Source organism: Camelus bactrianus, chromosome 10 (assembly GCF_048773025.1).
Source record: "Camelus bactrianus isolate YW-2024 breed Bactrian camel chromosome 10, ASM4877302v1, whole genome shotgun sequence".
In the NCBI taxonomy this organism is placed as follows: Eukaryota; Metazoa; Chordata; class Mammalia; order Artiodactyla; family Camelidae; genus Camelus; species Camelus bactrianus.
In genome coordinates, this window is record NC_133548.1 from 63,645,805 (window position 1) to 63,671,139 (window position 25,335).

Genomic DNA, 25,335 nt, shown 5'->3' on the forward strand with positions numbered 1-25,335 from the left:
AAGTTTAAGAGGATTGAAATCATATCAAGCAACTTTTCCAACCACAATGGTATGAAACTAGAAATTAATTACATGAAGAAAACTGGAAAATTCACAAACATGTGGAGATTAAACAGCATGTTACTAAACAACCAACAGGTTAAAGAAGAAATAAAAAGAGAAAGAAAAAATACCTTGAAATAAACAAAAATGGAAATATAGCATACCAAAATTTGTGAGATGCAGCAAAAGTAGTTCTGAGAGGGATGTTCATAGTGATAAATGCCAACCTCAAGAAGCAAGAAAAGTTTCAAATAAGCGACCTAACTTTATACCTCAAGGAACTAGAAAAAGAAGAACAAATGAAGCCCAAAATTACTAGAAGGAAGGAGATAATAAAAATTACAGCAGAAATAAATGGAATAGATACTAAAAAGACAATAAAAAAATCAATAAAATTAAGCTGGTTCTTGAGAAGATAAAGAAAATTGACAAACCTTTAGCTAGACTCACAAAGAAAGAAAGAGAAAGGCTGCAAATAAAATCAGAAGTGAAATAAGAGATATTACAACCGATGAAACAGAAACACAAAAGGATCGTAAGGGACTACTATGAAGAATTATATGCCAACAAATTGAACAACCTGTAAGAAATGGATAAGTTCATAGAAACATACAACCTACCAAGACTGAATCACGATGAAACAGAAAATCTGAACAGACTGATTACTAGCAAGGAAGTTGAATCAGTAATCAAAACCCTTCTAACAAACAAAAGTTCAGAAACAGATGGCTTCACTGGTGAATTCCACCAAACATTCAAAGAAGAATTAATACCAATTCTTCTCAAAATCCTCCAAAAACTAGAAGAGGGGGAAACACATCCAAACATCTTTTATGAAGCAAGCATTTCCCTGATACCAAAACCAGACAAGGATACCACACAAAGAAAACAGAAAAGAAAAGAAATATACAGGCCAATGTCCCTGATGAACATAGATGCAAAAGTCCTCAACAAAAGATCAGCAAACCAAGTCAATAATATATGAAAAGGTTCATACACCATGATTAAGTGGGATTTATTCCAGGTGTGAAAGGATGGTTCAACATCCACAAATCAGTTAAAGTGATATATCACAATAACAAAATGAAGGCTAAACATTATATGATCATCACAATAGATGCAGGAAAAGCATTTGAGAAAAGTCAACATCCATTTATGGTAAAAACTCTCAACAAAGAGAGTATAGAGGGAAGATACCTCAACATAATACAGCCCATATATGACAAGCCCACAGCTAACATTATACTCAATGGTGAAAATCTTAAAGCTATTCCTGTAAGATCAGGAACAAGACAAGGATGCCTACTGTTGCCACTTTTATTCAATAAACAGCATTGGAAGTCTTAGCCAGAGCAGTTAGGCAAGGAAAAGAAATAAAAGTCATCCAAATCGGAAAAGAAGTAACTGTCACTATTTGTAGATGACATACTATTATATATTAAAAAACCCTAAAACCCCTAACTCTTAGAACTAATAGGTTAAGTAAATTCGAGGGATACAAAATCAATACACATCTGTTGCATTTCTTTATGCTAATAATGAATTAACAGAAGGAGAAATTAAGAAAAATCCCATTTATGATTGCATTGAAAAGAATAAAATACCCAGGAATAAATTTAACCATGGAGGTGAAAACCCTATATATTGAAAATTAGAAGAGATTAATACAAGAAATTGAAGAAGACACAAATAAATGGAAAGATATTCTGTGTCCATAGATTGGAAGAATTGATATCATTAAAATGCCCATGCTACTCAAAGCAAACTACAGATACATTGCAATCCCTATCAAAATCCCAAAGGTATGTTTCACAGAAATAGAACAAATAATCCAAAAATTGTATGGAACCATGAAAGACCCTCAATAGCCAAAACAATCTTGAGAAAGAGGAACAAAGCTGGAGATATCATATGCCCTGATTTTAAACTATTTTACAAAACTACAGTAAATAAAACAGTATGATATTGGCATAAAAACAGACACATAGATCAATGAAACAGAATACAGAGCCCTGAAATAAACCCATGCATGCAAGGTCAATTAATTTACGACAAAGGAGCCAAGAACATACAGGAGGAAAAGGACAGTTTCTTCAATAAATGGTTTTGGGAAAATTGGACAGCCACATGCAAAAGAATAAAACTGGACCACTGTTTTACACATACACAAAAATTAGCTCAAATTGGATTAAAGACTTGAATGTAAGATCTAAAATTATAGAACTCCTAAAAGGAAACATAGGGAGTAAGTTTTTTGAATCTGACACCAAAAGCAAGAGCAACAAAAGCAAAAATAAACCAGTGGGACTACATCAAACTAAAAAGCTGCTGCACAGTAAAGGAACCATCAACAAATGAAGAGGCTACCTACTGAATGGGAGAAAATATTTGCAAATCATATGTCTGATAAGGGACTAATATCCAAAATATATGAAGAACTCATGCAACTCAATAGCAAAAACCCCCAAACAATTCTATTTAAAAATAGATAGAAGGTCTGAATAAACATTTTTTCAAAGAAGTCATTCAGATGGCCAATATGTACGTGAAAAAATGCTCAGCATCACTAATCATCAGGGAAATGCAAATCAAAACCATGAAGAGGTATCACTTCATACCTGTTAGTATGGCTGTTATCAAAAAGACAAGAAATAACAAGTGTTAGTGAGAATGTGAAGAAAAGGGAAAGCTTTTGCACTGTTGGTGGGAATGTAAATTGGTGCAAACACTATGAAAAACAGCATGGAATTTCCTCCAAAAATTTAAAATATAACTATCATATGATCCAGCAATTTTACTTCTGGGTATTTATCTGAAGAAAATGAAAACACTAATTCAAAAAGATGTATGCACCCCCATGTTCATTGCAATATTATTTACAATAGCCAAGACATGGAAACAACCCAAATATCCATCAACAGATGACTGGATAAAGAAGATGTGGTACATATATACAATGGAATACTACTCAGTCATAAAAAAGAATAAAATAATGCCATTTGCAGCAATATGGATGGACCTGAAGATCGTCATTCTAAGTGAAATGGGCCAGAAAGAGAGAAAAATGCCATGTGACATCATTTATATGAGGAATCTAAAAATAGTAATAATAAGGACACAAATGAACTACTTATTATGTATAACTTAGATGATTGATTTCTTGAATATGTGTAAGCACATTTGACTGTCCTTTATGATTGAATTACCACATTCTGTTGATTCTTATTTTGTAGTTGTCTTTATTCCTTTGATAACTATGTAAGTTTAAAAAGCTAAAGCTCTAATCTGTTCTTAGAAACAATGAACAGTACATATGTGTAAACTAAAAAAATGTGCAGTATACTGTATATCTGTATTTACATGCAGCATAACGTATATGTGCAGTTGAACTGTAATAATTCTACCTAATAAAACTGAAAAAGAAAAAAATAGAGTATTACTCAGCCATAAAAAAGAATAAAATCCCACCACTTGCAATAGCATGCTGGACTTTCAGGACATTATGCTAAGTGAAATAAGTCAGATGCAGAAGGCAAATACTGTATAATCTCACCTATATGTGGAATCTAAACAAACAAAAAAACCAAAACCAAAACCAAAACCAAACAGAAACCCACCAACCTCATAGTACAGAGTAGACTGGTGGTTACAAAAGGCAGGGGTTGGGGGTGGGAGAAATAGGGGGGAAAAATTAACATGTCTCATAAGTCCCTTCAAATCAGTTCTTTTCCTTTCCTTCTTGCCACACCCTTTGTCACTTTAAGTAGCTACTATGTGGCAGCTTTTCTGCTAGGTCCCGGTAGCTATAAGATGAATAAGACAGGGTTTCTAACTGCAAGGAACAGATCTGGTGGGGAAAGTAAATATGCAGATAGAGGCAGAAGATAGGAGGTGGCCAAGCCATCCTGGAAGTATGAGCAGCACACTTGTTTACTCCTGATCTCATGGTGTTCATGTGGCGGCTCCAAGGCTGTTCTCGTGTTGCTGATCACTTTTACCAAGTGCTTTTCTCTTAAAAACACCAATGCCTTTCATTCTTTTCTGGGACTACATTATGAAAGAAGCTGTGCTTTTCAGCACAAAAACATTACAACCGGTAATCTGTGCTGGTTTTTCAGCTGTGCTAGAGTATATATTACTACTGTTTCTGGTTCTGCTCCTCTCTGCAGGGGAGTCTCTTCCACCAGTGTTTTCGTTTTTCAGCGCTCAACGGATACCTCTTTGGAAACTTCCCGGAGCCTGAAATGTGCGTTGGTGAATCGGTATCCTGGCACCTGTTTGGGATGGGGAATGAGATAGACATCCATTCCATCTATTTTTATGGTAACACCTTCATCAGCAGAGGGCATCGGACAGATGTCGTCAACCTGTTCCCAGCCACCTTCCTGACCACAGAGATGATAGCTCAGAATCCTGGGAAGTGGATGATAACCTGCCAAGTCAGCGATCACCTCCAAGGTAAGTAGGGCAAAGACCAGTGTGGAGATACTTACAGTGGTACAATTAAGCCACACAGTCAACGGTGCTCATTTCGGTGCCTGCTGTTGGATACATTCTTGTACATATTGTATTTAATTAAATAGTAGACATACAGGAAAGTGTACAATGCTTATTTGGCATTTTATCAACAGATATTTATTGATTATTCCCCTGTGAACCAGGTAAGAGGGAATTGAAAGAAATAAGACCTTCTAGGAACCTGGAATCTAGTAGTTAGATATAATTAGACATTTACAAAATGAATAAAATTTGAGGCAGAATGCTTAATGCTCTTCGAGTGCTTTGTCACTTCACTGAAGCAAACAGAGAGGCTTCCTGAGGTGGTCCCTCCTCTGAGCCTAGAAATATGGGTAGGAATTTAAAAGATGAAGGAGGGGGAAAATGGCTTTCCAGGCAGAGGAAGCAATGTGAACTGGGAAAAACACATGTTCTATATGAGCAACTGTAAATAGAATGATAAATGTTTAGTACTGGAAAGGAATTTATAGATAATCTTGACCAATCCCCCATCCAATTCTTAAATTTCCTTTTGGACCTCTGTTTTAAGTAATTTGTAGCAGCTTGTTTCACCTCTGGGCTGCTCTGTGAGGACATTCTTCCTTATATTGAGACAAAATCCAATGATAGATGCAAAGTCCTATGAAAGGGGAATGATAAACATTTGTTGACTTAAATACCTGTTGAATAACTTGGCCCAGGCTCCTTGGGACCACACTGAATAGGTCTTCAGGGTCACGCCAGAGGAGTGAAGAGAGAGAAGCCTTAGAGAGGCAGATGGGCCCCCAGCAGGAGCAGCTCTGAATGGCAAGACTAAGGACTGTGTCTGGAAGGTAATAGTGAGGCCTTCTAGAGCCTTAGGCACACTTGTGACATCTTCAGTGCAGTGACTTAGAAAGATAAATATCATGCCTGTGTGCAGAAGGGACTCAACAGAGAGATTCTGGCCACTGGCTGCCAATTAAGGAAGTATTGGTAACATTAGAGTTATGACATAGCAAAAGCCTGGCCTCACACAGTAAAAACAGGAATAGAAAGAGAAAATGTGTCATTGCGATAGACACAGATGAAATAATGGGTGATTAAATTTGGATACTGACTAACCCCACATAGTCACTGCAGGGACCGGGATGCAGCTCTGCAGCGCTGTTTCCATAACACATTCTTGTTCCCATCAACCTTAAGCAGCTAATCTTCTCATTTGTCTGCTAAGTTATTCTGGTTAAATTCTGTTCAGGAAATGTTGAGTTGCCCAATTAATATGAATCAGACACTCTCCTAAGAAAACAGAGATGAACAAGACAAAGTTACCCTCCCCTCCCAGCTTTGTTGGGGTATAATTGACAAATGGGAATTGCATATAGTTAAGGTGTACAACCTGATGTTTTGATATCTGTGTAAATTGTGAACTGATTACACATTCACGCTAATTAGTGTATCTATTACCTCATATGTTTACAACTTTTTTTGTGTGTGGTAGAACACTGGAAATCAAAGAATGCAAAGTTTCAGTTATGCAAAACGAATAAATTCTGCAGATCTAATACAGCATGGTAGCTGCAGGCAACAATACTGTATTATATACTTGATTTACCTAAAAGGGTAAATCTTAAGTGTTCTCCACACAAGATCCCTATTCTTAGAGGTTCTCACGTGGTTAAATCTGAGAAGAAACTAGTTTTCAAATCAAGGCATAAGCAGCCATTTGAATTCAGTAAGATTGCTAAGTTTGTCCGGTAGTTATGGGCATAAGCTGAGATAATATTACTGAAATACATTATTTCCTAAATTGTCCATGTCCTCAGATAAAAGTTATTGTAGAAAAATTAGAAAATACATATAATTCGATTTTAAAATCAGTAATCACAGCTAGAGATAACAGTGTTACATTTTGATGAATATGTTCCTTCACTGTTTTCTAGACCTTTATATATGAATGTGTATGTTGTATATAAAATGAAATCTATCTATTAATGCTGCCCCATAGCTTACTTTTTCCATTTATTAATATATCAGAAATATATTCACATGTGAATAGAGACCTCCTACATCATTGTTAATCCTTTCACTGTCCTTTATAAGGAGATTACAATTTATTTAACCCATATTCTATTGTGTAACACTTACATTTTCCCCATTTTTGCTATTACAAACAATACCAGTAAACATCAATTTATAGAAATGTTTGTACTTTTCTCTGATGTTTCCTTGGGAAAACTCCTAGATTTAGAATTCCTGGATTGAAAAGTTTCATTTTTTTTTTTAAGCTATGGACATGTATTGCCAAATCTTCCTTTAGAAATTGTTACTCTTCACTCCTAGTGTGTGAGCATTCTCTGTTCCCCATTCATCTGCCAGCACTAAGAATTATTAATCTTTCTAACTTTACCAATCTGATAAATGAACAACAGTGTCACTTGATTACTATTAAGGTTGATTTTTTTTTCATGTTTATGGGCCAATAGTATTTCTTTTGTGAATAACCTACAAATGTCCCTTGCACATTTTCTATTGGGGTATTTACTTTTTTCTTTCTTGTTTGTCACAAGTATTTACATATTCACCTTTTGTCATATATGTTAAAATATCCCCTTCCCACAATATATTTTTTTACTTTTAACTTTGTTTAGTGTTTTTGTTTCCCATACAAAACTTTTAAATGTTCATCCAAGTCCAATCTATCCGTCTTTTCCTGTGTGATTTCTCTTGCGAGCATCTATACCCTGGCTGATGGTTTTCCTCTGTTCTGTAGCTGGTATGCTGGGGCAGTACAATGTTGGTAACTGCAAAAGTGATGTTTTTCACCCCAAGATGAAGGGTCAACGGAGACGCTACTTTATAGCAGCTGAAAAAATTCTTTGGGATTACGGTCCTCAAGGCTATAACAAATTCAGTGGCCTTCCCCTCAATGCCTCTGGCAGGTAAGCTCTCTTTGCTGGTATTTCTAAGCCTCTTATAAGAAAGGTGTCTGTTAGGCTTTTTGCTGTGATTGCATTTGTATTCCAGGCACTACTCTTGTAAGCACACCCCGTATAGATGGCATAATGACATCACTGAAGGCTCTCTGAGCCCCAGAATGTATATACTACTGAGAACTGGCAGGCTATTTATTGCTTTGTGATTCGCTGGCCAAATCAAAGCACTAGATTCATTCATTCATTCATTCATTCATCAAACATCTCATGAGCATCTACTGTGTGCAAGCTACCACACTATGTGAGAAATACTAAGCTGACAGAGAACAGAATAAGGCCTTTGCACATACGAAGCAGACAGTTTTGAAAAGGGAATAAGACAGGACTCTCTTTCAATGGAGATAAACTGGCCAAGGAAGTTTACCCTTTTTGGTTCAAGGATAGCCTGGTTTATGTTAAGCCCCCTCTACTCAGAATTCCTTTTCCTCCCTGTCTAGTACAATGCCATTTTTTCCCCTCAAAATCTAACTCTAATGTCACTTCTTAAGTAAAGCCTTCTGTGACACCTGAATAATATTCTCTGGGCTCCCATTGCATATCGTATTTTTCAAATGGAATCTAACAAGTCATTAGGTGGATGCAGACTCCTGTAACTTCCTATTGTGGAACCATGCAGTGGTGTCTGTGAAAGCATTACAAAAGGTACAGAGTGATACCAACAAGTGTTGCTATTATCCTTTACCCCTCTTAATGTCTGAGGGAATGTTTAGAAAAATCTCCTTGTGATCAATAAGCTACCCTTTGTTTCCTTCATGGTAAATTTCCTTCCTTCATTCATTCTTCCACCAAGCTGATGCACTTGAGCCTTGCCTAAAGAATTTGTGTGGACCATGTACGCAAAACTCTTTGATATCAACATGCTCTGTTGACCAGTATTTTTCCATAAACAGAGTAATGAGAATTAACATTGAAAATTATGTCTTAGAAGCCTTCCAGAATTCTGAAGCACCTTATAAAGTATGAAATATTAAGCTATAGTCAGTCAATATTTAATGTAATATATGAAAGCACAGTGGATTAAATGATGTGAGGGATGCAGGGACGTCCAAGACAATGTTCTTGACCTCAGGTGGAGAAACGAGCTGAGTTCACAGGAGAAGAGAACTGACTTCACAAGTTACAGATAAGATGAAGATGAGTTGTCCAGACAGGAAGTTCGCTGGGCATTCAGAGAGAGCTAAAATAGGCAAAAACACTTTGTGGAGGAAATGAACTTAAGCAGGGTTTTGATGAATGATGGAATTTATAAAAGTGAATAGTAAAGAGAGGGCTTAATGCAAAGCATCTACCATAAAGCCGAGCGTGATTAGATCAGAGAGTGAACGACTGTTGTGGGGGAATGGCATAGGGAGCCAGTATTTGCATAGAGCAGTAGGGACAGAATTGGGGTAAACTAGATATCAATTGCTGAGATCTCTAATGTGTCTGAACTTTATTTGATTGGAAATTGGAAGCAACTGAAGATTTTAGAGTAGGTAAATGACAATGAAAATGACTCTTTTGAAGACTAATGTTGTATTAGTATGTATGTTGAGAAAAAAAAAAAAGAAACCCAAGTGAGCCAACGTGAGATAGAGGATGCCAAGTGCATGGTTAGGAGGTTCATATAATGGTCCAAACACAAGATGAAGAGGGCATGCATGTAGTGGGGTTGTGGCTGTGGGGAGGAAGGAAAGGAAAAGGTGGGGGGGAAAAGGCGAAGAAAAGGAAGGGTGCAAAATAACAGGTTACAAAGGATGGACAAGAGAAGGGGATGACATAGGAAAAGACGACAAAGCCTGCGTGACTGCAAGAGTGATGGTACCACTGACAGAAATAAAGTAGGACGGAGATAGCACTAGTCAGACGTTGTATTGTTGTATTTTACAACGTTGAAAGTTGGTATTTCATGTATGTAGTTTATATGATAACTCTCCATTATTTAAACTATTTGATTAACTAGACACGCCATTCCTTAATCATGCCAGACATCAAAGAGCTTACTATATGCAGAGACTATTCATACTGACACCAGCAAGAGAGAGAGGGATGCTCATTCTGCAGAGAAACCAGTTAGCTCTTTGTTACTTTGTAGGACACCATTCTGGGACTCCAATATTGGTAAGTAAGGAGTTTGCCTGTGCCTTCTTCGGTTGCTGGACCTCTGGGGAAGAAAGTCCAATGGCTAAGAGAGAAATGAACTTGAGCATCAAACAGCTTCTGAAGACTTTTAAGGCTGGTTGGCTATTCCTGGGAACTTTGTTGAAGACTGTGCTGTCTTTTCTGGAGAGATGGGTGGATGAATGGGCTAAAGATAATTACAGTGGAGCTCCATGATTAAGGCACTTGGTGGACATGCAGAGACGAATTCTCAGCCAGCTTCCCTTTCTTTCCACAGTGAATCTGAGCTCTACTTCACACAAGGGGACAACAGAATAGGAGGAAAATATTGGAAGGCTAAATATGTAGAGTACATTGATGAGACTTTTACTCGAAGAAAGAGACTCTCGGAGGCAGAAGCCCACCTTGGAATTCTTGGTACAGTAAAACCATTGGTCATGTTTTGAATGGGGGAGATGTTTTAGGAGGGCACGTGCACCTACCATGGAATGACTTCTCCTGCTCCTGTTTGCGTCTCTCTGTCTTTTCATCCTCTTCTCCTTCCTTCTGTCAATATTTTACAGGCCCTGTCATCAAGGCGGAGGTTGGTGATACCCTGTTAGTGACCTTTGCCAACAAAGCTGACAAGGTCTACAGTATTTTGCCTCATGGTGTGGTCTATGACAAGGCCTCTGATGCGGCCCCCAATGTCGATGGTAAGTCTCAGCCTGGGCCTTGGGAGGAAACAGGATGAGTGAGCCAAGGACTTAGACCTGGACAGACTGATTCAAACCCAGGCCCCTTCACTTCCCAGCCCAGTGAGCTCGGGCAGTTGTTTCAACTTTTTCAACCTTATTCTCCTCACATATCAAATGCGAATAATGACACTCACGTTGGGAAGGGAAGGAGAGAATTCAGGACAGGGTCTGGCCCGCAGTAGGTACTTAAGAAATGTTAATGCCTTCCCTTTTTCCCCTTAGTAATACAATAATGTCAAAGTGAGCTACTTTCATAGTCACCCCCACTTCTTTCTGCTGTTGGTTGCATGGGATTCTGGGTGAAAGCTGAGGGGGAGATCTGATTTCCAATGTTTTACTGAAATCAAAATCTTACACGTGGTCTTTGCTTTGTATCTATTGACAGATATTTATTTAAAACCAATATTATGTGCTCAGCATCATATATGGCCTCTCCCAATCACAGAGTGGGTAGCACAGGCCCTCTACATGTGAGAAAGACAGCTTCTGCCTGGTGGCCGCAGGAACCATCCTTGCATTCATGATACTGCTTAGGAATCTCTTGGTTGCATTGGAAGCTTTCCCAACACCGCAACAGACATCATGCCTGCCTGGGATACTTCTTCATGCCCAAGTATGAGGCTAGTCCTGGTCCAGAGTAGGCTTTGTGGTGATGGGGAGGGAACAGAGAAGGAATGGAGGAAGAATTCCTTCTCCATAGACCCACCTTCTCCTTTTCCTGCTGCAGGAACATCTCCTGTACCTGCACTTTCTTCCTTGGTCACATGCTCACAATGACTTGTGTGTGCGTATACAGAAGGAATACCAGTGACAGCTCAAATGTCTACACTTCCTATCATTTAACTCAGAAAACTTACTGGGCACCTTTTTGCAAAGCTCTGGACAAGATGCAGAAAGGCTCTGGCTTAGTCTGGTTGGAGAGATTCGGTGTGTCTGTTTGGCAGTACAATGCAAAGTCTTTGGAATCAGACAGCCCTGAGTTTGAATCCTAGGTCTGTCATTTATCAGCTTTGTTACCTTGGGTCTTCACTTTCCTCCCCTAACTTGTAGTTTTTTGGGTTATTTCCTAGTTCCGTCGTCTAGATTTCAAACTCTTTTAGAGACAGGGCTCTTGCTTAACTTTTTGGGGCATCCTCTGCAGGGTCAAGTATAATATATTCCACACAGGAGGCACTCAATGATATTTTTATGGATTTACATTTATAGATTTATATATAAAATGGGTAATTGTCACTCTTTTAATATTTGCTAAACCCAGTATTTGAGTGAGAAGTAGTATCTGTGAAGATATCAAATGTGAAGAAGATAATCCTTTGATATAAGCTTCTATCTCATAAAACAGCAGATTGTGGCAGTGAGCTCACTGGTAGGATACAGTGAAAACAGCTGTCCTACCAAAAGCATCACCGGAGACAGGCGCACCCAGGGCTGGAAGACCCAGGCTGACAAGTTTAGTGCTCTCGGCTGCTGCTTTCAGTAACTGTATCATTTATCTCCTCAGGATTTCTGAAGCCAGGGGCACATGTTAAGCCAGGTGAAACCTTCACATATAGATGGATGGTGCCTGAAGGCGTGAGCCCAACGGCTGATGATCCCCCGTGTCTGACCTATCTTTACTTCTCAGCAGTCGAGCCAATCAAGGACACCAGCTCTGGCCTCGTAGGGCCTCTGCTAGTCTGTAAAAAGGGCGTTCTCAGTGCTGATGGGACACAGGTAGGTCATCAGAGGTCACCAAGTTCTTCTTAGGGTTATATGTGAGCAAGATAAAAAATATGACGACAGATTAGATGCTAATAAAGAGTCAGTTAACAAAAAGCAATTTTTCCTCATTCCTAAGTACACTGAGTACTTAGTATCTGCCAGATGTTGTGTTGAGGGCTTTACCTACCATATCTAATTTAACTTTCAAAAAAAGAAAAAAACCATGAAGTGGGGACTACTCACATTCTTATTTTGCAGATGAGGGAATTAGGGCTCAGAAAAGATAAGTCATTTGCCCCAGTTTTCACAACATGTAAGCAGAATGGCATTAGAACCCAGGATCTTTTAAAATATATTTGATACCTTATTTCCCCCTCCTCAATTTTTTATATTATATTTTGAAAAATTTTAAACCTACGTTATTTCTTTCCATAGCCCACAATCTTAAATTATTGCCCTCTAAAACACCATTTGATAAAGGCAGTAAGTGTACATGAGGTGTATGAGAGCATAAAGCAAAGAGAACCCATGTCTTTGATGAAGAGTTAGGAAAACATCATGGAAGTGGGACACCTAAACGGGACGTTGAGGTTGAATAGGGTGGCAGACCATCAAAGTTGAGGGGCTCTATGCATGAAGGACAGAGCCCTGCAGGACATGGCAAGTTCAGTTTGCTGCAAGGAACTTGGCCTCGCTTTGGTCCAAGTGCCAGAAGGGAAGGGCCAAGAGATGAGGCCGAACAGGTAGGCTGGGACCCGTCACTGAGAGAGGAGATTGTCCAGTTTAAGGAGAGAGGTGTGATCAGACGGCACTGCTGAGGATGCCTCTGGAGCAGGCAGGGGTGAAGGATGGGTTGGAAGGGAGTATGTCGGGATGGGAACACGGTTGAGGGACAGAACATAGAGTTACCTCTCTGGTTCAGCTTCAAGGAAAAGCAGATTTCAGCAATGAAGGAAGTTGTCTGGTCAGACATGCTCAGATGGACGGATTAGGAATATACACAGTGGGAAGTAACCCATAGTCTCTTCAATCTCAACTCAAGTTCACATACTTTAGCAAAGTCCATGAGTTACACACATTCATTATTTCACTCAAGAACACGTATTGAGTGCCTGCCTTTCCGGGCATTGTTCTTGGAGCTGGGGATACAGAGGAACCCCAAACTTGCCTACTCTCACAAAGCCTACACTGTAGTGGGACAACAGTCAAAAAAATAAGTTTATAAATAAAATACAATTTCAGGTGGAGATAAATGCTGTAAGGAAGATTAAAGTGAGTTAAAGTAAAGTGAGTGAGTTTGCAGGCGGATGGAAGGTGAGTGATGGGGTGGCCAGGGAAGCCCGCTCTGAGGAGGTGACGTTTGTGCAGGGAACTGAACGGAGTAGAGAGTGAGCCAAGCAAGACCTGGGAGAACCTTCTAGACAATGAGAACGGCACATGAAAAGGCTCCAGGGCAGGAATGAAGCTGGTGTGTTCACAGAAGAGCCAAAGGCCAAGGTTGCTGGAGTAAGCTAGGGGGTGAATGAGGTCAGTGAGAGAGGCTAGGACCAGGACACAGAGACCACGGGAAGGAAAGAAAGACAGTAATGAGGAGCCTGACGACAGGAGTACAACAGAGCAGAAGAGCTTCTGAGCAGGGACTTACTTCCTCTGAGGAGGTCACCCAGAGAGGGAGAAAAGTATAATGAGAAAGGTGATCTTAGGGGATGTAGAGTGAATTTATCAGAATCATGTCCAAAACCCTGAGTTACAAAATGACCCAATATATCTAGGGCTACCATTGAGCATAATTTTCTTTGTGTTAACTTTGAAAGTAGGGCTAAGAATTCCTCCAAGCTGTACTTTAATAGTCATTTCTGTCTTCCCCATAGAAAGGAATAGACAAGGAATTTTACCTGCTCTTCACAGTCTTTGATGAGAATCTGAGCAGGTATCTTGATGAAAATATTCAGAAGTTTACCTGGCGTCCCTTCAGTGTTGACAAGGAGGACAAGGAGTTTGTGAAGTCCAACCGAATGCACGGTATAAAAAATGTCTCTCCCTCCTGTAAAGGAAAGTCATAGTCGCATTTGAAGTGAAAATGTTTGCAATGCCTTAACTATCTTAATTTTGGTTTCTTAAGTATTGTTCTCAGTCCCGAGTGAAATATTTCATGGCTTCAGCCTCACAAGGTATGGTGAAACCTCCCTAACTCCCAGAAATGTGAAACTTGGTTAATACTTCTAAAGCACTTTATCAGCCTTAGATGAAGCAACACAAAATTTGAACTAGCAAAGATCACAGTACATCATAAATGTAGAAAGTTACTGACAAAATGCTCTCCCCTGGGTTTGCAATAACATCATGAAGTCTGATAACCTGAGTGACAGTTGGAGGTAATCATTATACAGCAAAGTCTCTCTTACCAAGTTGTATACGTGACTGTCTAAAGTGTTCATTTGTAAAACACTAGCCATTCCTGTCCAAGATCGTCATGTAGGCGGAATTAGTTAATTATCTTTCTCTGTCTCTCTTCTGTCAGCTGTTAGCGATAGCAAACCACCTTGTAATTGGTACGATGACACAGATTCTCATTAGTCTTGGGCACGTTACCCAAGGTGGGAGAGTAACACACAAGAGTCCGAAATCAAATGGCTGCCAGAGTGTGGAGTCAACAGAAATGCTTAGAGGTAGGAGAACAAGATGGCAGAGCAGGAAGATGCAAAAATACATCTGTATATGGAGCAATTCGCTCTGAAAGCTAACCTGAGACTGGCAGAAAGACTTCTGTACAACCAAGGCTGTAAGGAAGATCCAACGAAATCAAGCAGGAAAGGAAGAGAAGCAGTCAGGTCCAGATCTGTGCCCCTGGGAGGCAGCTCAGAAGAGGAGGAGGATTACATAGGCGGAGACCCTCCCTGGGGTTGAATGATTCAAGCCACACATTGTGCACCTCAGACCTGGCGTCTGATACTGGGAAGACTAGTCCTCTAGGCTGGTTGGAGGGCCAGTGGAACTAACAGGAGGGCCGTGGAAGCCAGGTCTCTGCTCATGAGGAGTGCACACACGCTTGCTTACTGGAAACAGGGCAGAGAGGCTGGCTTGAAACTGCATGTGCTGCTGGCCAGTTTCCCGTGACTTCCCCGGCACGCACCGCGGCCTGAGCCTAGCGATTGCTACAGGCCCGCTTGCTTCATGACACAGCTCCACACTGGGGTGAGGACGACTACGACGAAGTGGGAAGCTTGGCTGTGAGACACAAAGGAGGCTCAGACCCGAAGCAGCATCTGAGCAGGGCAGGGACTGCCGTTTCTGGTGCTTATCCAGAAAGTGCATCAGAAGTAGTTCAGGTCTCTGACTATGACCAAAGCACCACAGCCTGTGCCCAGACCCACACCAAGTGTCCGCTCCAGCCCTTCTTGCTCCAGTGCTGCTCCCCTCTGGGGCAGGGGTGCCGGTGCTGGGAGCAGAGAGAGCACACGTTTAAAGGGAATGGAGTAAGCTCAGACCCAGCCTTCGTGGCTTCTGCTCCAGCAACTTGAGGACTTAAGCCAGGCTTATCAGAAGACAAGAGAAAGTATCCAAATTAAAAAAAAAAAAAAAGAAAAGAAATGAAAGAGGAGAAATAGCAACCAATATTGCAGAGATACAAAAAAATCATAGAATACTACCAACAGTTTTACACCAACAAATTGGACAACCTAGAAGAATTAGAGAAATTACTACTAACATACACCCTCCCAAGGCTGAATCAGGAAGAAATAGACAATCTGAACAAACCAATCACTAGCAATGAAATTGAATTTGTAATTAAAAAAAAAACCTCCCAGCAGACTAAAGTCCATGTCTAGACAGCTTCACAGGGGAATTCTACCAAACTTGTAAAGAAGAGCTAATACCAATCCTTCTCAAACTGTTCCAAAAAATTGAAAAAGATGAAATGCTCCCAAATTCATCTTATGAGGCCACCATTACCCTGAATCGAAAACCAGACAAAGACACTAAAGTAAAATCTTTGATGAATATTGATGCAAAAATCTTCAACAAAATACTAGCAAACAGAATCCAATAATTTATAAAAAGGATTATACACCTGGTATTTATTCCAGAGATTTAAGGATGGTTTAATATTCACAAATCAATGTGATACAACACATTAACAAAAGGAAGAATAAAAATCACATGATCAACTCAGTAAATGCAGAAAAGCATTTGACAAAATTCAGATCCATTCAGGTTAAAAATTCTCCTCAAATTGGGTATAGTGGGAACATATTTCAACAAACCCACAGTTAGTATAATACTCTATGGTGAAAAGCTGAAAGCCTTTCCTCTAAAATTAGGAACAAGACAAGGATGCCCACTCTTGCCATTTCTATGTAACATAGTATTGGAAGCCCTAACCACAGCAATCAGACAAGGAAAAGAAATAAAATACATCCAAGTTGGAAAGGAAGAAGTAATATTGTCACTATTTGCAGATGACATGATACTATATATAAAGTCTCACCAAAAAAAAAAAAACAAACCTGTTAGAACTAATAAATGAATTCAGCGAAGTTGCAGGATACAAGATTACTATACAGAAATGTGTTGTTTTTCTACACACTAATAAGGAACTATCAGAAAGAGAAAGCAAGAACACCATACTGTTAAAAGTGCATCAAAAAGAATAAAATACCTAGGAATAAACTTAAGCAAGGAGGTGAAAGACCTGTCCTCTGAAAACTGTAAAACATTGATGAAGGAAAATGAAGATGATACAAAAATATGGAAAGCTATCTCATCCTCTTGGATTGGAAGAATTAGTATTGTTAAAATGGCCATACTACCCAAAGCAATCTACAAATTTAATGCAACCCCTATCAAAATGCCCATGACATTTTTCATGGAACTGGAACAAAAATCCTGAAATTCATATGGAATCATAAAAGACCCCAAATTGCCAAAGCAGTCTTGAGGGGAAAAAGGAGAAAACTGGAGGCATAACCCTCGCAGACTTCAGACTATACTGCAAAGCTGCAGTAATCAAAATAGTACGATGCTGGCACAAAAACAGACACATAGATCAATGGAACAGAGTAGAGAGCCCAGGAATAAACCTACACACTTACGGTCAATCAATCTACAACAAAAGAGGCAAGAATATACAATGGAGAAGAGACAGTCTCTTCAATATGTGGTGCTGGGAAAACTGGACAGCTACTTGTACAAAGATGAAATTAGAACATTCTCTCACACCATATACAAAAATAAACTCATACTGGACTAAAGACTTAAATGTGAGACCTGAAACCATAAAACTCCTAGGAAAAAAAAACATAGCCAGAGCATTCTTTGACATAGATCGTAGCAATAGTTTTTTTTTATATCTGTCTCCTAAGACAAAAGAAATAAAAGCAAAAATAAACAAATGGGACCTTTTGTACAGCAAAGGAAACCATCAGCAAAATGAAAAGACTACCTAGTCAATGGGAGAAAATATTTGCAAATGATATGATGGATAAGGAGTTAATATCCCAAATATATAAACAGCTTATGCAACTCAGTACCAGAGAAACAATCTGATTTAAAAATGGATAGAAGACCTGAACAGACATTTTCCAAAGAAGATATACAAGTGTCTAACAGGTACCTGAAAAAAATGTTCAACATCTCTGATCATCAAAGGGGAAAGGTAGGAGTATGAGATTAAGAGAAATAAACTACTATGTATAAAGTAAATAAGCAACAAGGGTATATTGTACAACACAAGGAAATATAGCCATTATTTAGTAATAACTTTAAATGAAGTATAATCTATAAAAATACTGAATCACTATTTTGTACACCTAAAACTGATATAATATTATAAATCAACTATATGTCAATAAATTTTTTTCAATGCCTAAATCAAGATAACAGGTGCTGAACTGCTTGTCTTAGGACCAAGCATAACATCTGTGTGGTTGTTTTTTTGGGGGGCCTTTAAAATATTGTGGGATGGTCAACCAATCTTCGACAAAGGAGGCAAGAATATATAATGGAATAAAGACAGTCTCTTCAGCAAATGGTGTTGGGAAAACTGGACAGCAGCATGTAAATCAGTGAAGCTAGAACACTCCCTTACACCATACACAAAAATAAACTCAAAATGGATCAAAGACTTAAACATAAGACAAGATACAATAAATCTAGAAGAAAATATAGGCAAAACATTATCTGACATACATCTCAAAAATGTTCTCCTAGAACAGTCTACTCAAGCAATAGAAATAAAAGCAAGAATAAACAAACGGAACCTAATTAAACTTACAAGCTTCTGCACAGCAAAGGAAACTATAAGTAAAGAAAAACGACAAGCTACGGAATGGGAAAAAATTTTTGCAAATGAACTGACAAAGGCTTGATCTCCAGAATATATAAGCAGCTCATATGACTTAATAATAATAAAAAAAAAAAACCCAATCCAAAAATGGGCAGAAGACCTAAACAAGCAATTCTCCAAGCAAGAAATACAAATGATCAATAGGCACATGAAAAAATGCTCAATATCACTAATTATCAGAGAAATGCAAATCAAAACTACAATGAGGTATCACCTCACACCAGTCAGAATGGCCATCATTCAAAAGTCCACAAATGATAAATGCTGGAGAGGCTGTGGACAAAGGGGAACCCTCCTACACGGCTGGTGGGAATGCAGTTTGGTGCAGCCGCTGTGGAAAACAGTATGGAGATCCCTCAAAAGACTAGGAATAGATTTACCATATGACCCAGGAATCCCACTCCTGGGCATATATCCAGAAGGAACCCTACTTCAGAAAGACACCTGCACCCCAGTGTTCTAGCAGCACTATTTACAAGAGCCAAGACATGGAAACAGCCTAAACGTCCATCAACAGATGACTGGAGAAGGAAGATGTGGTATATTTATACAATGGAATACTATTCAGCCATAAAAATGACAACACAATGCCATTTGCAGCAACATGGGTGTCCCTGGAGAATGTCATTCTAAGTGAAGTAAACCAGAAAGAGAAAAATACCATGAGATCGCTCATATGTCAAATCTAAAAAAAAAAAAAAAAAAAAGAACATAAATACAAAACAAAAACAGACTCACAGACATAGAATACAAACTTGTGGTTGCCAAGGGGGTGGGGGATGGGAAGGGACAGACTGGGATTTCAAAATTTGTAGATACTGACAGGCATATGCAGAATAGATAAACAAGATTATACTGTATAGCACAGGGAAATATATACAAGATCTTGTGGTAACTCACAGCAAAAAAAACTGTGACAATGAACATATGTATGTTCATGTGTAACTGAAAAATTGTGCTCTACGCTGGAATTTGACACAACATTGTAAAATGACTATAACTCAATAAAAAAAAATGTTTTTTTTTTTAAAAAAAACATTGTGGGAAAATAATGAAATAGCCCCTAATTTTCCTCCTTCCTAAGGAAGTCCTTAAAGTCCAAGGTTCCAAGTGACCCACAGCACCAGCTCAGACTCCTGTGGTCCTGGATGCTCTGTTCCAGCAGATTCCCCTCTTGGACTATGGAAAGCAAGGAGTAATGTACTTTCAATATCATCTTCTACAAAAGTTTTGTTATAACTGCATCCAAAATTTGTTTCCAACTTTTCTAGTAGCCAATAAAAATGGTAAACTAAACTAGAGATTAGAAAATTTAGCAATCCCTTCATGGAGAAGCTAAGTTGCAAAAGAAATAATTTATCATACGGGAGGCCTGTATATAGAAAACATTAACCTAATGGGCCTTATCAAATCCAGTCCCATCCTGGTTTGGCAATTTGAAATAAATTTGTATATTTTGAACACACAGAATGTGTCATTTTTAAGGAAAACTGTGTATTTTGGTTTAAATTTTACATTAATTATACATTAAATTCCGTCTCCAGTCTTAATTTGAATGGAGTGAGAAGAAGAAAGATGGCAACAATGCCAATGAGAAAATGTCTTATACGGCACACAGTGCTTTGCGTTGTAGCCATTGTATAGTTTATCTTCAAAAAATGAATGAATGAATTTCCACAAAGAGAGGCTTAAACTAGAGTTCCAAGGCAGCAGCAGATTCTCCATCAGCCAGCCACAGACTAAATTATTAGCACCCCAATTTACAATGATATGTCTTCAATGTTCAATGGACAAGATGTAAATAATTTATCTGCAAAAGCATTATCAGAGGTTTTGTTTTGTTTTGTTTTGTTTCAGAAAATGTGATATTCTCAGCAGCCCTAGGGCTTCTTGGAATATCTACTAATGATATAAGATATTTGAGTAAAATTACCAAGCAGGTAAAGAAATTAAAAAGTAATTTTATTTGACAATGGGATTGTAACAGAAGATCATTCATATGTATGATGAAGAAGCATTAGAAGGAGGAGGGGTAGAAATAGAATCTCTCTCTCTAAGGGACATAAAAATTAGACACAATTATGTGTAGTCACCCCTCAGAGCCATTCAGTCATGGCATTCATCCCTCACAGAGGGAGAATGTGGTTTCTCAGTTCTTCTCAAGGCACTGCTCCAGGTGGCCACCAGCAATGGATTGAAGTTGATGTAAAAGAGGAAAACAATTTGCATTTCTGGAGATACAGAGGATTTTCATATCTAAGTGATCATTATTCAGAGTCCCTTCAGTTCTTTTACTGAGGTAGGGAAATCAGAGTTACCATAAGGCAAAATTATTTACTTGAAGACTAACCTCTTATAATTTAGCATCCGTTGCCCACACCAAAAAAAATCCCTCTCTACTGACCAGACATGCAAATACAATGTCAGTCAATTGCAAATCTTCCAAATGATGCAGGATCCACGGAACAGGAAAGGGATGGTAACTTCCAGAATCAAATGCAAAGCTAATGAGGATCTGAGAAAATTAACTAATGAACTAATTAGTTAAATTAAATTTTAAAATTAATTAATTAAATTAAAGTTTGAAAATGAACTAATAACTGAGGAAGAGACACTTAACAAGGGAGCTGACAGGATAAGAACCTTAAAAGAAAATGATTTCCATATCAAGACTTTTAGAGAAGACTTTGGGGAAATCGGTGAGGCCCGTAAATATTTTTACAAAGATGATGTTCTTTATAATCTATAAAACTAAAATGTGAAATGAAGGGTATCATATTACACCAATAATCAATTTTGTTAGAAAAAAATTACGCTGGAAAACAGCCTGCTTTATTCTTTATTGATTCTTAGAATTCAGGCCCTGTGTGTACATTGTTAAATAGAACACTTACTCAGTTTTAGTGAATTTTCATTATTCATTGTTCATTTTAGTCTCCATCTTAATCTGATTCACCATGTGACTTTTCCCCAGTACTATTTATTCTCTGAGAATAAGGATTTTCTGTAAATGGTTTGAATGTGAACACCACTGCTCCCAAACACACTGATAAGCTTTCACTAAGATGATGTGTTTTCAGTAGGTCTGCAGAATTGCAGCAGGCCCTGACTATCTTTTTTCTTCCATTTAGCTATTAATGGCTATATGTATGGCAACCAGCCAGGCCTAACCATGTGCAAAAAGGATAGAGTTTCCTGGCATCTGATTGGAATGGGCACTGACACTGACATGCATGGAGTTTATTTTCAAGGGAACACCATCCACCTGCGAGGGACTCACCGCGACTCCCTGGCCCTGTTTCCCCACGTCTCCACGACGGCATTCATGCAGCCGGACGGCGCAGGTAAACCTGGCGGGCTCAGCTGGGCTGACCAAATTCCTCTCTTCAGGCATGTACTCTTAGGGGCCTTCCTCAGAAGAAATGGGTTAAATTTTGGCACTTCAGGGTGTGTAGGAAAATATACAGTCTTGATTGTAATCAGAGAATCCTAACTATTTTATTCCCAACACATAGCATAAAGGACAGAGAAGCATCTAAAATAACACTCACCAGGCAGAAATGGGAGTCCTCTAGATGACCTTGCCTCCAAATCCTGGGAGAGTGCTCTTGATTTATATCCATGAACAATTCCACCCCAAGAAAGAGGATATTTTTATGTTGTTCTCTGTAAGCGCAAATATCATTTTAGTTGCTGCTCCGAAGCATCTACGGACATGGACAGCCCAGTGGCTGCTTCTGGGTTATGGATGTGAACTCGCCCTCCTTCTCTAGAGACTGATGGTGGTCCCTTGATGAGTTATTTGGGGACTTCACTATTGTCCCTCTCTTGGGTACCCATGGGGCAAGCTGTGTTGGGTCTTAAGTCCATGGAGAGCCTATTGAAGTTCCAGTACCTGTCTTGCCTGAGAGATTCCCAAGCTAATTAGGTAAGACCGGGGCATTTTTATATAAGATATACAGCAACATATGGAAGGATGTGCTAACTGTCTTATGAAAAATAAGGATAGCAAATGCTGTGTATGGGTGTTCAACATGTTTCTCCAACCCAATTTTTCATTAGTCTTAAAAAGAAATCAGTATGCTACCCAAGATGAGCACTTGCCAGCTCTGTCTCCTTTGTGCATGGGTTTTCCCTCCTTGCTTCCCAGTAGAACTGCAGTTGAGATACTTCTCAGTGTCACTGGTTAAGAATTTGAGGTTTGGGCTTCAAAACCTTTGTCCAAGAACAGCCTGAGACGAGGAGCCCCATAATCCTTGTAAACTTCTAGTATTCAGCCTTTCTATGTTGATCAATTGATCAATGTAATTGACCAATTATGAATCATCCTAAGGGATGCCTTGGGAACTGTGACCTTTTTCAAAAGCACTCTCCAAGACCCAAGAGGGGAAAGGAGGGAACCCACCAAATTGTTTTAATCCATGGAACCAGGCATTCAAATTGCTTTGAATATGACTCGCGTGCCCTATAGTCTTCTAAAGAGCTTCATGACAATGTTTTCCAGTTGATGTTCGGTGGTGAGTATAAATCTGTGACTGCTTAAAAGCTTAGTCATTTCACCAATTCCTGTCCCATATCACTAAGCCAAAAGAAATGCCCAAAGCTTAGGGAGAGTAACCTGTTGTAACTCAAACATTTTATCTTTGTTCTTTTTTTTTTTTAAACCACTTTTTGCTGTCTGACTGATATACAAAAAGCTATATATTTGATACTTGCAAATTGATGAGTTTGGAGATAAGTATGCATCTGTGAAAACATCACCACAATCAAAACATTAGGCGCCCTTTGTTCTTAGAGAACATAACTCCTCGTCTGTTGAAGAACATGATGAGCACAGAAGTGATGGGCAGCCTGGAGAACAGCCTAGGCAGAGGAAGGTCTTTCCACATTTGTCTTCTCTGTGGTTTGACAGAGACTTTTCCTCATGAAGGTCATCATCAGTACCTGGGGGTGCTAGGGTACCCCATGAACCGGCGGTTTGGGCTTATCCTGAAGGGGTAACTTGGCAATATTTAGACGTGTGTAGCATGATAAAAGCTACCTCTGTGCATCGTAGAGAGTTAATGAGAGCCACACTGATCATGCGCCTCTGAGAACAGAATCTCCTAGAGGAAGGGAAGATTTATTGATCCAGTAATTTCTCCGAGAGTTAATATCGTCCAATAATTTGGTTTTATAGATTTTATAGGGAGTTCAATTAAGATATGTATGCCTGATGCCAAGGGGTCTAGAAAATTCAGCTTAAAAATTACATAGTTCTCAGTCAGACGTGACTGCTGGTATCTCTTTCTTCTTTTCATCTGGCGTAATGTAGACCTACCACTGGAAACAAGACCACCTCTGCTCAAGGGCTTAATGAGGAAATACCTCTGACTTTAATCATGACACCTTACTTGTGCATTGCTCTGTAAATCTTAGGAAATCCTTTAGGGCAAAAGACATGACTTCAGAAATGTAGCCTAATTGGAACTTTGTCTAGAGTATTAGTCTTACAGGTAATGAGTTCCTTTTAAATTGGGCTGGGTGAAGATAATCTTGCCGATCGGTGATTTCCAGCAGTGACTATCTTCCAACAGGTGTGAATGGTAGGGAAGACCCAGAGAAATCATTCTTGGCGGCAAATTTGCCAATTTTATTTTTCCATTACAAATGAATTTCAGATGGCATTTTTCCCCATAAGTAAATACATTCAAAGTGATTTATTCCCCTCAGGGTCTGATTCTTAAATCCTATATACAGTTGATGTTTTAGGAACCCACCTTTCTGGTTATGGTTATTTATTTTGAATAAAATAATGTAGATTTGCTAGCAAACTGAAACCCAAACCATGGGTTGAGCACCGCACCCAGTGCCAAGCCGTGTCTCTTCCAGGTATCTTCAGGGTGCTCTGCTCCACCCTGCACCACTTCGAGAGAGGCATGAGTCAGATATACGAGGTCAGCAGCTGTGGCAACAAGGACCCTTCTGAGCAGCCGTACGGGATGATAAGAACCTTTTACATCGCCGCTGAAGAGGTAGAATGGGATTATGCCCCTAACAAAAACTGGGAGTTCGAAAAGCAGCCGTTGGACGCAGGAGGGGAAAGGTACCACAGGCGAAGCCGCCAAGTCTCTTGGGTGGGGTCGCACATGCTCCATGGACGTTTGTCAAACGTGGAAACCTAAAAAAAAATACCCTGGTTTTGTCTGCCCAGTTCTGGCAGGCAGAGATTTTGCTCACAAGCACAAAAGCTTAGGGAGCGGCCATCTGTATCCGGGGAAGGGGTCTGAAGTCATTTTGAGGGCACTCCCCTGGCGGGCTCAGTCCACCTCCGCTGGCTGGTTCCAATGGACGTGGCTTTGATTGTGCTCCTGGGGTGAAAGGGTTTTGGGAAAGAGGCCCAACCCACAGTGATCCTAGGAAGAAAAAAATGGTGCAGAAGCAGGTAGAGATGGGGTAAGAGTACGGGCTGCTGTAGATTGAGGGCCATGGGGAAGGGGGACTGAGGAGGAACCACTGGCTGAGCGCTCCCCCAGTGAGGGACACCCAAGGAGCGAGTAGGAGGCATTTGCAGAGACCCTGAGTTGGGGCAGGCAAAGCCGGTCTCTTTGGTAGGCCAGGTACCCAGAAAGTCCTCAAGATTAACTTTCCTGTAAATGTGCTGTCAGCCAGGGCTAAACACCAGAGAATCAGCGGAGCTCAAGACCCCTGCAGGCTTGTAAGCCCTGGTCCCCTATCTGCCCGAAGTCCACCAGGGCGCACTGGGGTGTAGCCAAGGAAGAAAGGAATAGGAGCATCTCAGGTGCAGACCTGCAGTTAACACCCTCTGCTTGGGTGTCACTGCCCCGTACACAGATGAGGAGACGGCTCAGAGTGAAGTCATCCAGCTAGTCACCGGCACAGTTAGAGTTGAACGTAGAACATTTTGAAGGACACATCCATGTTCTCACCACCACAT

At 39.6% G+C, this 25,335-nt stretch overlaps 1 protein-coding gene across 5 annotated transcripts in view; it reads left to right on the forward strand.

The window, feature by feature from the left end:
- Positions 1-25,335, forward strand: part of HEPHL1 (hephaestin like 1) — a 191,082-nt gene that overhangs the window by 144,538 nt on the left and 21,209 nt on the right. For all 5 annotated transcript variants that reach the window (XR_006721235.2, XM_074372873.1, XM_074372875.1 and 2 more), the window contains 8 exons: positions 4,246-4,500; positions 7,292-7,460; positions 9,892-10,031; positions 10,178-10,309; positions 11,853-12,064; positions 13,924-14,074; positions 21,530-21,742; positions 24,270-24,483. Coding sequence is in view for 4 of the 5 variants with exons in the window: in XM_074372873.1 (XP_074228974.1) it covers positions 4,246-4,500; positions 7,292-7,460; positions 9,892-10,031; positions 10,178-10,309; positions 11,853-12,064; positions 13,924-14,074; positions 21,530-21,742; positions 24,270-24,483 (1,486 nt within the window). In the remaining variant the exon portion in view is untranslated. The remainder of the gene's footprint in view (positions 1-4,245; positions 4,501-7,291; positions 7,461-9,891; positions 10,032-10,177; positions 10,310-11,852; positions 12,065-13,923; positions 14,075-21,529; positions 21,743-24,269; positions 24,484-25,335) is intronic.